The sequence below is a fragment of the Pararge aegeria genome, chromosome 16, assembly GCF_905163445.1.
Source record: "Pararge aegeria chromosome 16, ilParAegt1.1, whole genome shotgun sequence".
NCBI classification, from domain to species: domain Eukaryota; kingdom Metazoa; phylum Arthropoda; class Insecta; order Lepidoptera; family Nymphalidae; genus Pararge; species Pararge aegeria.
In genome coordinates, this window is record NC_053195.1 from 11,534,637 (window position 1) to 11,548,652 (window position 14,016).

The 14,016-nt window shown below is 35.7% G+C and overlaps 1 protein-coding gene across 2 annotated transcripts in view; it reads right to left on the minus strand.

Annotated features, from left to right (window-relative positions):
* LOC120630222 (transmembrane protein 184B) overlaps positions 1–14,016 on the minus strand; it is a 35,300-nt gene that overhangs the window by 2,544 nt on the left and 18,740 nt on the right. Inside the window, exons 4-8 of one of the 2 annotated variants that reach the window (XM_039899364.1) lie at positions 13,136–13,362; positions 8,541–8,742; positions 7,590–7,825; positions 4,721–4,805; positions 3,104–3,399 (exon numbers count right to left, since the gene is read on the minus strand). In XM_039899364.1, coding sequence (XP_039755298.1) covers positions 3,365–3,399; positions 4,721–4,805; positions 7,590–7,825; positions 8,541–8,742; positions 13,136–13,362 — 785 coding nt within the window. In that variant the 3' untranslated portion in view covers positions 3,104–3,364. Of the gene's footprint in view, positions 1–3,103; positions 3,400–4,720; positions 4,806–7,589; positions 7,826–8,540; positions 8,743–13,135; positions 13,363–14,016 lie in introns of those variants that run through there. The other variant, XM_039899363.1, reaches the window with a different exon arrangement.

Consider the following 14,016-nt stretch of genomic DNA (forward strand, 5'->3'; position numbering starts at 1 on the left):
CCGGTCAAAAATTAGTGCCATCTTTTTCACTTTGTTCTTCCTAGTAGAAGAAAAAAACAGACACTAGAGACAGACACTACAGACACTAGAGATTGGTGTACAACAGAATTGGCACCATTTTACCCAATTCCAAGTGTGAATGTGCACTAAATGGTAAGAGATTTTTTCGATGCAAATACGTATGTCATTATTATTTTCCATATTTTTCATACAAGTACTTAACGTTCAGACAAGCTTTCCCAAATGTTCATTCTTTTTGCCTTGAAGGTACTTAAATTACCCTTTGGCTGGAAGCACATATTAAGTACGTCCAGCTTTATGCTTCAGGACCATATATATCACGGTTGTAAAACCAAAATCACAATGTATCACACTAGAAAACAAATGAACTTCAATAAAAGTACTAATAAGGAAATTGATTGCTATTGAAAACCCATTATGAATTTCACCGCAGTAGGTCTGCATTTCTAAAAAAAAATTGTTATTTTTAAAATGGCAATAATTTCAAGTTTAACGCAAAATTAAACTGACAGAACTAAAAATAAAGCTTACCACAGAAAACATTGTGAAATTGATGGCACTACGTATAAACTGTTTCATCCTAAAACTGTAGTCTTGAAGTTTGTGTAAAATGTACAAGAAATTAAGTGAACAATATCGTTAATATTTCATCGTTAAACTTTGGTGAGGTTGATGCTCTGCGTAAATTTTAGTTAAAATATTCAATAAATCAAACAATTGTTTCATTTCCCTCATTGAAAAAAGAAAAAAAATTAACATCTTAACGTTAGTTTTTGTTTTTTTATACTATATGACATTAGACATACTTGCCAGCGAGCCCCAAAAAGTTAAGGTACAAAGATAAGGTATGGAAGAAAAGGACAGTTAGGTACCTGTCCTTTTACCTCTTACGCAATTAAGTCCGTTTGTATAAAGAGTTTATTATTCGTTGCATCCTGCTATCATAATTATCAAGATATCGTCGTCTATTATACTAAATTTGTGGTATCGTATACAAAAATAACGCCAGGAATCGAAATTCTAAAAACTATTTTAAAAATTAACGCGTTAACTTCGTATTGGCACACATACACATAGCGGCATGCCTAGCAAAATAAAATGTTATAAAAAGCTAGTTTTAAAAGGATGATATCAACTTTACTCACCTTGACTCGCGCAGTCCTCTATAATCGAAATATTAAGTCATGTTTAAAATAAAATCTACATTTTTAGGTAGAATCGTTTATTAGTGAGATGCAAAGTACAGAGATTTTATCATATTAACGGTCTGAAAATGATTTTTGAAAACTTAAACCTAATTATTATCATAAAAAGACTTAATATCGTTAACGCTTTTAAGAGCAATCTCATATTTCCACAAATCAGAAAAGTAACTTAAATCTTACTTTTTCATATATCTTTAAACTTTTAAATAAGTATAAAACAGAACATATACAAAGTTGCGTAGATACAAAGCTAATATATTCACATTTTTGCCTGTGCACGTTAAGCTGGTTCTTTTCTTTCCGCTAAGTGTTACTTCTTTGGTCAGACAAATTTAGCTATTTCATGACTTACCTGTGTCAAACTATGGATCCTATTTTTAATTTAAAAAGAAAAAACTAAACCTGCATTATCTTTCGTTTCGAATGAAGGAAGCCTAGCTCTTTCTAATGGATTTCATCCACTAACTAATAGACAAGTAAGTAACAAAAAAAATTAAACAAACAAAAAAATAAAATCACAGAAAAATAACATTTACACACTCTACCAAAAAATACTAACACGTAAGACTTATGAAGTACAAATAATAAAAAAAAAGGTACGACTGTATTAAATGGCAATGATTAGTCCGAACTATATTAATATGATTGAAAAAGCATTAAAATATTTTTTTTACGTTTATTATTATTTTACTATTAGTTTTAGGGTCAATACCCATAGAGCTTTGTGTCGCAAGGTACAATACCCATAGAGCTTTGTGTCGCAAGGTACAATACCCATAGAGCTTTGTGTCGCAAGGTACAATACCCATAGAGCTAAGAGTAAGGTTTTTAAGCATACCGATTCTTGGGTACGATCTGACTTTGGTGTCAATTTGAGACGTCCCACAATAAACATCCTTTGCTTCATTAAATAATAATTATTTACTAAATTCAGTTTCGTTATTGACAATGTATTAATTGAACCAGCTTCGCCTAAATCTATGTTAGTAATTAAAATAACGTCAGTCACTCGCATAATCTGTAAGCGTTATATTAGTTTGCAATTGCGGTATTATTAATTTACGAGTTTTGTTACTAAATTGTTTTACAATAAATTCACTAGATAGAGAAAATAAAATTGCAAATCTCTTTCCGGAATTGAATTCCGAATGAAAATTGTGAAAAACTTAAATAATTGCATAAACAAGTTCAAAAACCTCTCTCCGCAACGCTCTGTGGATATTGGTTCCAAAATTAAAAAAAAGCAACATAAGCTGGTTTTACACATAACAATCATATGGAAAATATTTTTCTCTGCTCTGCATTATCATTATATCGTCGGTGAATTTCATGACGGTTGTAATTTTATGGACTAATTCATGCATGGATGTATGTTTTGTGTCAAACCGACCTACGCCATGCACATCGGACTAGCCAAATACCTTGACAATTATAATTACAAAAAAGTACTCGCTAAACAATAATTAGACTTAATTAGAGCGGGGGTTCGTAACCGAGCACCGAAATCCATCTATAAACGTTTAAAGTAATTAAAATTTTTATACTGTGTAAATATGACAGTAATATTTTTTTCTTGGTGTAGTCTGTCACCTAACTTTTTAGGATGTGTTTCATATTAACGCTATTATAGTCAAAACTTAATTTAAACAAGCTCTCTAAAGATAATATTAACTTTATTTACCGTCAATCAATAACGTCAATAGATTTATAAAATATAACTATACTCTGTGGTCCTTAGAAAAATAATCTATATTTTTTTTACCAAAAGACAAGGTGTACTTATAATTCTTTTCATGTTATCAATGATAGTGACGTGCCATTCGGTTATATTAATGGGTTTTCCATGCTCGGCAAGACTTAATGTAAAAAGTCACTTCCAGTAACAGTTTTTTTTTTGTTTTTTTTTTTTTTGTGTTAATGGTAGTGACAAGATACATACAAGTGTAGATAATGGATTTCAGAATACCTATTTACGAACAGACTTCAATTGAATATATCGAAGAATAACTGTAAAAAAAAGGATATTTTTAAACTGTCTGCTAGGAAATAGGTAATCTTATATTTAGTTAAATTATTTATGTATAATATGGACAGATAGACAGCAATGCACTTCATGCAGAGCACAGCTATGGCAGAGCTTATAGTTTCTCATAAGGCAGTTGAGAAGTGACATCTGAAAGAAAATAAACCAAAAAATAACAACACCTCTCTCGCGGTACGCGAATGTTCGAGTAAACAACGAAAATGACATCGCAATTCTTTATGTAAATGTTTCGTGTTAACAAAGGCCAAAGACAATAGATAGTGAATGTAAACCTTACTTGCATGCGAGGGACAAAGATTTTCTCTGTGGCCTCTCTCTTACGCAAATGACGACAATATTTGTTTACATCAATTATCTTTTTCGTTTGCCTTTGTATAGTGTTGAGTATCAAAACGGCTATAAATATATTGTTTAAAATACACTATATGACAAATACCGTGATACAGATGCAGTACGCGCCATGAAAGCTGAACCTACAAAATAGTGTGGGCGACGAAGCAAGCGTAATCTCCTGGTAAAAGTATGGACAAGAGTGTAGCGCAAACTTAATGAGTGTGTTTGTATATTCATAAAATTTAATCATAAAAATCTTTTCCTACTTGATTTTTTTCCATAAATTTAGCCTAAAGTCCATATCTATTAGCTTGCCCCTAACAGTCGATCTGTGCTTTAAACGGTGCTGTCAAATATTCGCAGTCCACGCCACCTTGTTCAACTTTCGTGAGGCGTAGTGTAAGCAACTCTAAAACTTTAATTCGACGTTATCTTTGATAGTTCGAGTCAAATTCTTACCAATACTATTCTTACATATCTGTAGACTAAACTAAGTAAGCAGTGTAAAAACGGTTCTGTCCTTTTCTTTAAAGAACATAGTGAAAGGACAGGCTCTACTATAAGACATGTCATCTTAATGACTTGTGTTTAACCCGCGCTTTTAAAGAATAGATTTATAAATGGCTGCCAAAGTCCTATTTCTATCATCATCATCAAACTATTAGCGACCTTTCAGAATGAGAAGGCTTTAGGCCGTAGTCTACCACGCTGGCCAAGTGCGGAATGTTTACAATGAATTTGTTTATGAATTGATATACCTTTATCGTACACCACAGAGAAAAAAACGGGCGTGCGAGTATTGTGCGAATGACATAGAACAAATACCGCGGGCGCGGTTAATAACTCATAAAATTAAGATGTTAGGTCTAAAAGTACAGCACGTGTTTTTCATTAGGTCCACTGTGAAAAAGGACAGCACTTTTAGTCTACTGAATTTTAAAGGCTGTTTTATAAACAATTTTATGATTTTGTATACAGATAAGTTTGACAATTATTGTGTGTTTTAGAGATACTTACAGATTAGCAACGAGGTAATAAGATATCCAATGATAGGCAAACAAAAATAATTAAAATATTCAGGCAGCTGCCATGCGGATAAATAAATGATTTCACTAACCTGAGCTGTATTGCGTATATTGTTGGTACTGCGGGTGGAAGTTGTGGAACGCGTCCGTCATGATGTCCTTCGGGTTCATTGTCTCCTGGAATAAAAGGGGTATAATATTTTAAAGGCTGTCTTTTTTTTTATTTTATTACCAGTCAATCCTTGTCCTATCTCAGCTGGTAGTAAGTATGATGCAGACTCAGATTACCTGTTAGAGGGTATAAATCGGTTTCTACGCGACATCGTACTGGAACGCTAAATAACTTGGCGGCACGACTTTGTTTGTAGGATGATAACCAGCCACGGCTAAAGCCACCTGGCAAGACTAGACAAAACTGCTTGCGCCAGGGAGTTTGTCTATAAGGATTTCAAATAATTCGAGTTTCGTTCTAGCTCGCAGTGGATAATATACACTGTATTTTATTTTTAACTTCCTATAACGAAAATAATAGCACTACTTTCAGACTAACAGTTTCTTTAGATATGTGTCTGTGCAAAAATTTACTGACACCCATGTATGTTTACTTATTACTTTATAATAAAAATATGCAAAAGTTGTTGATAACTCGGTGCATTTAGTAGCTATAAAGAAAACAAGGAACGCGGTGCGCCGGCATTAGGTACTATAGAATGAAATAGTAGTAACTATTTCGTTATTCCGCTCTAGTTAACAAATCCTACCTACTCAAACTATCTTTTATTTTCATAATTTTTATCTCTTCTGCAGTAAATTGAACTCATATACAATATGATCCGGATATACTTTAAATGGAATAAATTAAAGTGGTCGATGTAACATGATAAAAACACGATGTCACCGTATATTCATATAATGTTCCTATGTCGGATTTCCATAGACTCCGCTGGCTATGCATCGATGACTCAAATGGTCACTGACTGCCATGGGAAGTGTAGAAAGGCTGACCGAACTACGTTTTTACTTTAATCCGATAAGTCACACCATTGATCCCTTTTATGGCTTTTAATAGCTGTGTCCTTAAAACATCAGAATATTAAGTTTATGAAACTATTGCATAATAGCTGCACGAGCAGTAGCGTGCACAGGGTTTTTGACCAGGGTATGCATAAAGAAGGGAAATGGCATAAAATGGAAAAATCCACCCCCTTTATGAGTAATACAAAATTTTTAGGGTATGCAATGCTTTTGTGCATGTGTGAAGTGCACGCCACTGTGCACGAGCTACTGGCACATTTGGAAAAGTAGGTATAGACTTGTACATTTACTTTTTACTAATAATTATCTCATTCGATTTATACCTTAAACGACCCAACCCAGGGCGTATTTGTAAGTACAGCGAAATTCTGAAATCGCACATTGCGTTGTTGCGGTGTGTGGCTACAGATGCCAACTTACCAAATACAGTGTAATAACTCGCAAGTAACTCGCAGAATATTATAAATAAATATACTACGACAATAGACACATCGCCATGTAGCCCCAAAATAAGCGTAGCTTGTGTTATGGGTACTAAGATGACTGAAGAATATTTCTATGAATAATATACATAATTACTTATAAAATACAGACCACCTACCTCTTTTCTATGTTTTTTCCTTTTACGCCATTGGTTGCCTGGAAGAAATCGCTATGTAGCGATAAGGCCACCAAATTGTACTCTCTTGATATGTATTTATATCTCTGTAACTACTTTTTTTTTCTTTGGTGTACAATAAAAGTGTATTCATTCATTCATTCATTCATACACATAAACACCGCGACACTGAAAAACATTCATGTTCATCACATAAATATTTTTCAGTTGTGGGAATCGAACTCACGGCCTTGGACTCAGATAGCAGGGTCGCTGCCAACTGCGCCCAGTCGGCCGTCAAATATTTTCAATAATATTGTCAATAATACCTTTTGACGTGTGTGTGCCTGCCGCAGAAGACACTGCGGAATTTGTATTTCGTCATAGGTTTTATAAACTTATAATTTTACTACTTGTTGTATGTATGTCTCAATTATATTATAGTTAAGAAAATTGTAAATATCATTTAGCTCTTAGTGTATTATAATTCTGAAACTGCTTTACATAACTAGATACTGGGAATGATGTAAAAATCCGTTGCAAGGATTCATTTGTGAGTGGTCAATTTGAGAAATGCCGATATATAAGATTAGTTTAGCTATTTATACCAAGAAAGGCCCAACCCAGGGCGTAGGAGATTGAATTCTGCCTACGTTATTCTATGTCCTCCAACCGTTAATAACAGGAAGAAAAAAAAAATGCAGATGTGGGTTAAAAGAAGGGATGCCGCTGTAGTATGCGAAAAGGATCTAGTGGTGTATCTGTATGACGTAGACGGCCCCGCTATTCTGGACTCTAAATTCAAATTCAAATTCAAATTCATTTATTTCAAGTAGGCCTACTTTATAAGCACTTTTGAAACGTCAAGTATGCATGTTTGTGTGACTCTACCACCGGTTCGGAAAGCAGATTCTACCGAGAAGAGCCGGCAAGAAACTCAGTAGTTGCTCTTTTCCAACATCAACATTTACAATCATTTTGCTATCTTGCGGGAGATGAGAGCGAGGCTGGCTGCTTCCATTCTACCTTGTCATTGAGGAATTCATCAAATGTATAGTAACCTCGCTGTACTAGATGCGTTTTTACACATTTTTTAAATGTATGCATTGGTAGGTCAAGAATTTCCTTAGGAATCATGTTGTAAAAGCGTATACTCAACCCCACAAAGGAGTCTCTTCCCAGCGAGTCCCACTAACGCGAGACAACTAAAATCATATCTTTGCTGTTTCCAGGAGGGATGGTTAAATTCATTTCCCAGTATAGAATATTTAACACTAGGCCTTCAGACGACTCAGATAACGGCGATAATTAAGTGCCACGTGTCTCACCTTGAGGCTGCTAGAGATGGACTGCATGGTGACGGAGCGGTGCGGGTCACGGTGCGCATGCGCATACACAGACGCCGGGAACGCGTAGCGCAGCGCGATCGCCGCTGCCAGCATCTCGATGCAGATCAGGAAGTTCTGGTAGCCCGCGGACACCGTACCGGCAGTGGTGGGCGTACCGTCCGCGTCGATGATCGGCGATATCACTTCCGCCTTCTCCAGAATGGCTAGCCCTACGCCTACGAATAGACACTGATATTTAAAGGCATGTTCTAACCCCGAAAGGCCCTTGAATATATCCAATTCCAAGAGAGGCACAAAGTATTTCTTGAAAGTACGTCAAATGAGGTATTCCACCTTCTCGAGGAGGTCTAGATAACTCTACGCTTGCGAATAAGCACTAATATTTAAACGCATGATCTAACCTCTAGCCCCTTGATTCCTAACAATTAGGGGGACCCAACAATTAAGGAAACAAAGTATTACTTGAAAATACCTTAAATCAGGTATTCATCGTTGTAAGGTTAAGTAAAGTTCGTTTAATCACTATAAGTCAGGTCGACGAATGACGTGGTCATCTCGAAGAATGTTGTTCATTGATTTAAATAAAGTTTTAACAGTTGTTAACATAAAGGTTCATGACTGCGTTAAATAAAAGTGAACATATTTATTTAGCAGACCTGAAACTGCAATTTCCTGCTCTTGAAGTTATGTTATTTGCGCCAAACATTGCGCAAAAAACATTGTGATATTTGTCAGTACAGCTTTATTTAAATACGACTGTAATTTTGTTTTTAGTGTTTCAGTCAGTAGTAATCTGTCAGTGAGGTACAATTTGTTGTTAGTTAACTTGATTTGAACTTTAACACATGTTAGCAGGCATAGAAACTAAAAAGTAAAGACAACCTTTTCCTATTTTTCTTCCGGGTATAAAGTGTTTACAATTCGACTTACCCTGCCAGAACGATAAGAAGATAACAGATTTGACCGTGAAGAACTTGAGCACCGGATCAAAAGGCTTCAGCATCTCGCGGGTGGCGCCCAAGAACAGGAAGAGCCCGTACAGCGCCAGGCTCACGGAGAAGTTGTACACTATAGTTATGTAAAGGTAGCCCCCGTTGGGGCTCCAGTCGCCATCATGGTAGTGTCCTGCCGCCTAAAATAAAGTCAAAGTATATGTTAGAAAAAAGGCGGGAGGCCTCGTGCATGGCGGACGCGGTTTTTTCGGATTTTTGGAGTTTACTCCTTAAGAATCGATTTTCATATATAAGGCGCCCGGTATGAGAAAAATGTGAGGAGTAAAATCTTCTGATGAATGACCTCGTTACGTTTTCGCTTTCGTTTATTTTTTTTTTCCTATTTAAGTTACCAAGGAAACCGAATATTATCTAGCTAAAGAAACAAACACATAAATATATGGGACAGAGTGAGATAGAAAAAATTATACATTTTTTTTCCTATTCTTGTTACCATGGAAACTAAATAATAAACATTACATTTATCCTAATAGTTCTGATACTCTACATCCACCTCAATCTCCCGTAGGCTACTTTTAAGAAGTTACACTTCCGCCATGTGTGAATAAATTGCACAGGAATTGAATTTACCCTTTCATACGGTATTAATCTTTATTCAGATAAATAAACTCTTTTTGTGTATGTTACGACAATCGTACTTAAGGAGAAAAAAAAATGGAATTTTTAAAAATGTACGCACTATAGTTTTTTAATCACCGCTTCAGTCAGATATCAGTCTTTAATTTCATTGTTACGAAATTACGTGTGAGACATAAAAAATTAGAATCATCAGACAGGTTTAAAGATAAATATAATAATATAATAATAAGGCATCGTCAAAAAAAAGTTTTCTCTTTAATATTATTTTGTAATGCTTGTTTTATTGTGTGTGTGATTTATTTATTTTATTCTCCAGTCGTGCGTCGGAGCTGACACACACTTTTTTCTTTAAATTTATGGTGAACTCGTTTTGAGAAGGATTGGTGTTGCTTGTATTGTATATGTTGTAGTATTGGTGTCGTTCTCTTAGTGGTTGGCTATTTGTATGGGTGAGTTTTAAAATATTATAAAAGTTTAAAATGTACAGTATAATGTTTTGAAGAGCTTGCCTATATAGGCGGCTAGCTGCAGTGGAAATAGCGGTAAATTTTACTGCGGTATGTACGGTATAGACAGCACCAGTCCTTTTCGGGGCGGGTTTGCGGTATATTTGGGGGGGCCGTGTCCGCCATGTGCAAAGTTTCCCGCCCTTTTCGTCAGTCAATTTCTCCTGATGTTTTATATTTAAAGTTTTTTAGTTTTGAGGCGCTAATATGAAAACCTGGATAGCAGTTTCATTTTTGTGGCCTTTGGAGTAGAGACTTTGGGACAGTGGGGTCCGGAGGCACGAGCTCTTTTTAAAGAATTATCATAAAGGGCTATCGAGTCTACCGGTGATCCTAGAGCGGGCAGTTGATGGCACCTTGGCCAACGAATTAGTTTGGCCATCCAAAGGGGCAATGCTGCCAGCATCTTAGGAACTGTGCCTCGCTGCGGTGGTTTCGAAGACGTTTTAGATTTTATTTAGGTTAATAATAATAATAATAATTAATTCTTTATTGCACACACAAAAACAAAATACAAAGAAACACATTTACAAAAATAATTTAAAAAAAATCAACTAGTTTAGGTGTGCAAAGGCGGTCTTATCGCTAAAGCGATCTCTCCCAGACAACCTTTGGCGATAGTAGTTAATGTGAAAATAATAAAAGTAAATAAAATATTTTTAAGTTTCCCCAACTTTTATTATACATATAGACACCTGGCATTGGCTAATCTGTGTAAAACCAGAAAGAAGAAAATGCATAAGTTAAATTCTTAAGGTAACTAAGCTCTCAACTCCAAACTAAGATTTCGTGCTTTCGTGTAAAACATAATATATCTGTCGCAAGATGTGTTTGATGTTTTATTGTATTAATTGACGGACCGGACCGGTGTCTTGGCGATGGCCTATAAACACAGCAACACTTCACAGTGCATACAAGGCACACGTTCTACAAAGTGGTGCTCTGTTTCCATCAACCCAGTGGCGTGCACTCCATACATGCACAAAAGCACTGCATACCTAACATTGAGAGAGAGAGAGAGATATATATATATACACTCGTACAGGAAGGAGAATTTGTGCCGTTTTATGCAATTTTCCTGATGTATGCATACCCTGGGAAGAAACCCAGTGCACGCGACTGCATCAACCTGAGGTGCTGCACCAACAATGCTTCTTTTCAGCGTAATAAGCACGGCGATACTTCCCCGGACGAGCTCTGCCACAAAAAGCTCTACTACTAATAATTACACATAAGTGTATAGTCGCTTCTTAGCACCAAACCGACGAGACACAGTGAGTCAATTTTGTAACAGAACATAGTTAAATTACAGAATCCAGCAGTACCAAAAACTTTAATTATATTGTTAACCGTCATCCCTACTTAATATTATAAATGTGAATGTAAGTTTTTTTGTTACGCTTTCACGCAAAAACTACTAAGCCGATCCTCATGAAACATTGTACACATATTCTTGGAAGTGTTAGAAGTAATATAGGATACTTTTTATCCCGATATTAAGCTCGGATCCTTTGGGAGAGGGGATGAAAGTATTTGACGATTTTACACCATAACTCCGACAAATTATAACCGTAAATCGGTTATAATAATTAAATAATTATTTTTGTACTATAGAGGTCTGATGAATGTGGTTGGAGATAGAGGAAAGAACTCCTCAGCGGACAGCAGCAAACCCCTCATTTAAGGCTTAGCGATACCGAATACTTTAATTTTTTTTAGAACTACAACTAAATTGAATGCCACATCAAAAAACAAAATCAAACGCAGACTAAGTCGCCAGCCATAGCTAGTTATAAATATTAATTAATAAACATTCATAATTAAGTTGTGATACTAATGCATTCCTACATTTCAGTTGCACAACACAGTTTTAATACTTCCGATCGATATGAATGAGGTAATTTTCTATTTAGTGACGTAATGTCTTGCGGTCTAAGAGCTGACGAACGATATTTTTACTGCGTTGGGGCATTTTCTATTTCACAACTTAGAAGGATTAAATTAAAAAGTTTCGTCTCACTAACTCAAGGTCAATCGATAATAATCCAAACCTCAAATATTTTATTAACATTTGGTAGTTACGATACCTTAACCTTTAGGCTGCCCGCTATCATTATCATTTACAGTATTTTTGACCAATTCATCTACGCTCCAATACGATAAGATGCAATTTATATTGCCAATAATACCTATTGCCGTGTGTGCGGCAGCCTTAGAAAGCACTGCCGAAATTGTATTATATAATTAAAGCTATAATTTTACTACTTGTTGTATGTCTCAATTATATTATTGTTAGGAATATTTTTAAATATCATTTAGCTACTAGCTCTTAGTGTATTATAATTCTGAGACTCCTTTACATAACAAGATACTGGGAGTGATGTAAAAATCCGCTGCAAGGATTTATTTGTGAGTGGTCAAGTTGAGAAATGCCGAATATAAGATTAGCTTAGGTCATATATAGGTAGGACAGGATGGAAAAGTCGTCCTATCTTAACGGCACTTATTTGCAGTAAGTTATGTACTAACCCCGCCGTTATGATAACTAAGATGTAGATAAAACGATGATAGTAATGTAAGATAGTCTATTTTTGTCCGATACATTTACATAATGCAATTATTAGCTCTGCCCTGTGGCTTTCAACCGCGATCATTGCTTCTTGACGTAAACCAGACAGACAGAATTGACGTTTCAAAAGTGTTTTTAGAATAAGCCTTCTTTATATAAATTATTTTTTTTTGGTGGTTTCTGACATTAGCGTTTTCATTTAGTATTGACAGTACCAAAATTATATGTAACTGTGTCATTTTTTTTACATCGAGAGAATTTTATCATAATCGTGTAAGGGGGCGTCCATAAATTACGTGAGGTTTTTTTTTTATTTTCTATCCCTCCCTCTCTAATAAAATCTCACGACATCTCATCAGGCCCCCCTGATGAGATGACGTGAGATGTCCTGATTTTATTCAACCCCCTCCCCCATCCCCCATCATCCCATCTCACGTGAGATTTTTCAAAATGTGGGTTTCTTACGTAAACGCGTTGGATTGTTATTGTAAAAAGAAAAAAAACATTTGCTTCGTGCTTTTATTTTCGACTAGTTAAGAATAGTAAGATTAAATCTTAAGCATGTACAATCTGGATTAAATGGACCAAAATAGTATAATATTTTTTGTATCAATCAGAAAAAAATCCCCCCCAAACATATGACGTATTTTATGGCCCCTAAAGCGGACAACCTTTAAATCAGATATTTGCTCAACTTAATAAAATTAATAATATTTTGTAGTCTTATTTTAGTCTAGATTTAGCCTTATTTTAATATTGTTAAAAAAAAAATTTGTTAACGCTGTTGAATTACTAATAAATAGTTTTAGATATTTCTAACTCATTTAGCAAGACGCAGAAATAAAGATGCCCACTCACCTGCAGGAATATAATGATGAATGCACACACGGGCTTGATGAGACAAAACTGCAATGTGGCCTGTTTGCAGAATCTCAGGAAGCCGATGGTATAAGTGGCGCCAGAGAGGCAGCAAGTGCCGTTCACGCAGGACGCTCGCACCGGACGTCCGCGCAGCTCCGACATTATGTTACCCTCGCCGCCCAAGTACTCGTAACATAGCGACAGGAAACTGTAGATCACGAACGCTATAACAATACGAGTATATCTATACTAATATTATAAAGCTTACAGGTTAGCTTGATTGAACGTGTTGATCTCAGGGGCTACTTTTACTGTTTGAATTGGATTTTTTTTTTGTGTTGGATAGTCCATTTTTCGAGGAAGGCTATAAGCTAAACGCTACAACGATTAGCAGTGGATCATCTATGAAACATGTTGCAAAAACGGGAAGGTTAGCTCATATGCGGACGAAGTCGCTGGGGACGCTTGTTTATGAAATATCGGCATTGACACCAGCCTCTTGTTTCATATCTTCGGCATCGCCGATAAAGATACAACTACTTAATCCTAACAGCACCGACGCTATATTGCTATACATACATGACGGCCGATTGGCGCAGTTTGCAACGACCCTGCTTTCTGAGCCCAAGGCCGTGGGTTCGATTCCCACTAATGGAAAATGTTTGTGATGAGCTTGAATGTTTTTCAGTTTCTTTATATTTATATTCAAATTATTTATGTATAAAATTCATAAAAATATTCATCAGTCATCTTGGTACCCATAACACAAGCTTCGCTTACTTTGGTGCAAGATGGCGATGTGTGTATTGTCGTAGTATATTTATTTATTTATTGCCTGTTTATCAGTTATTTAGAGGATACACTAAGGTAATTGTGCT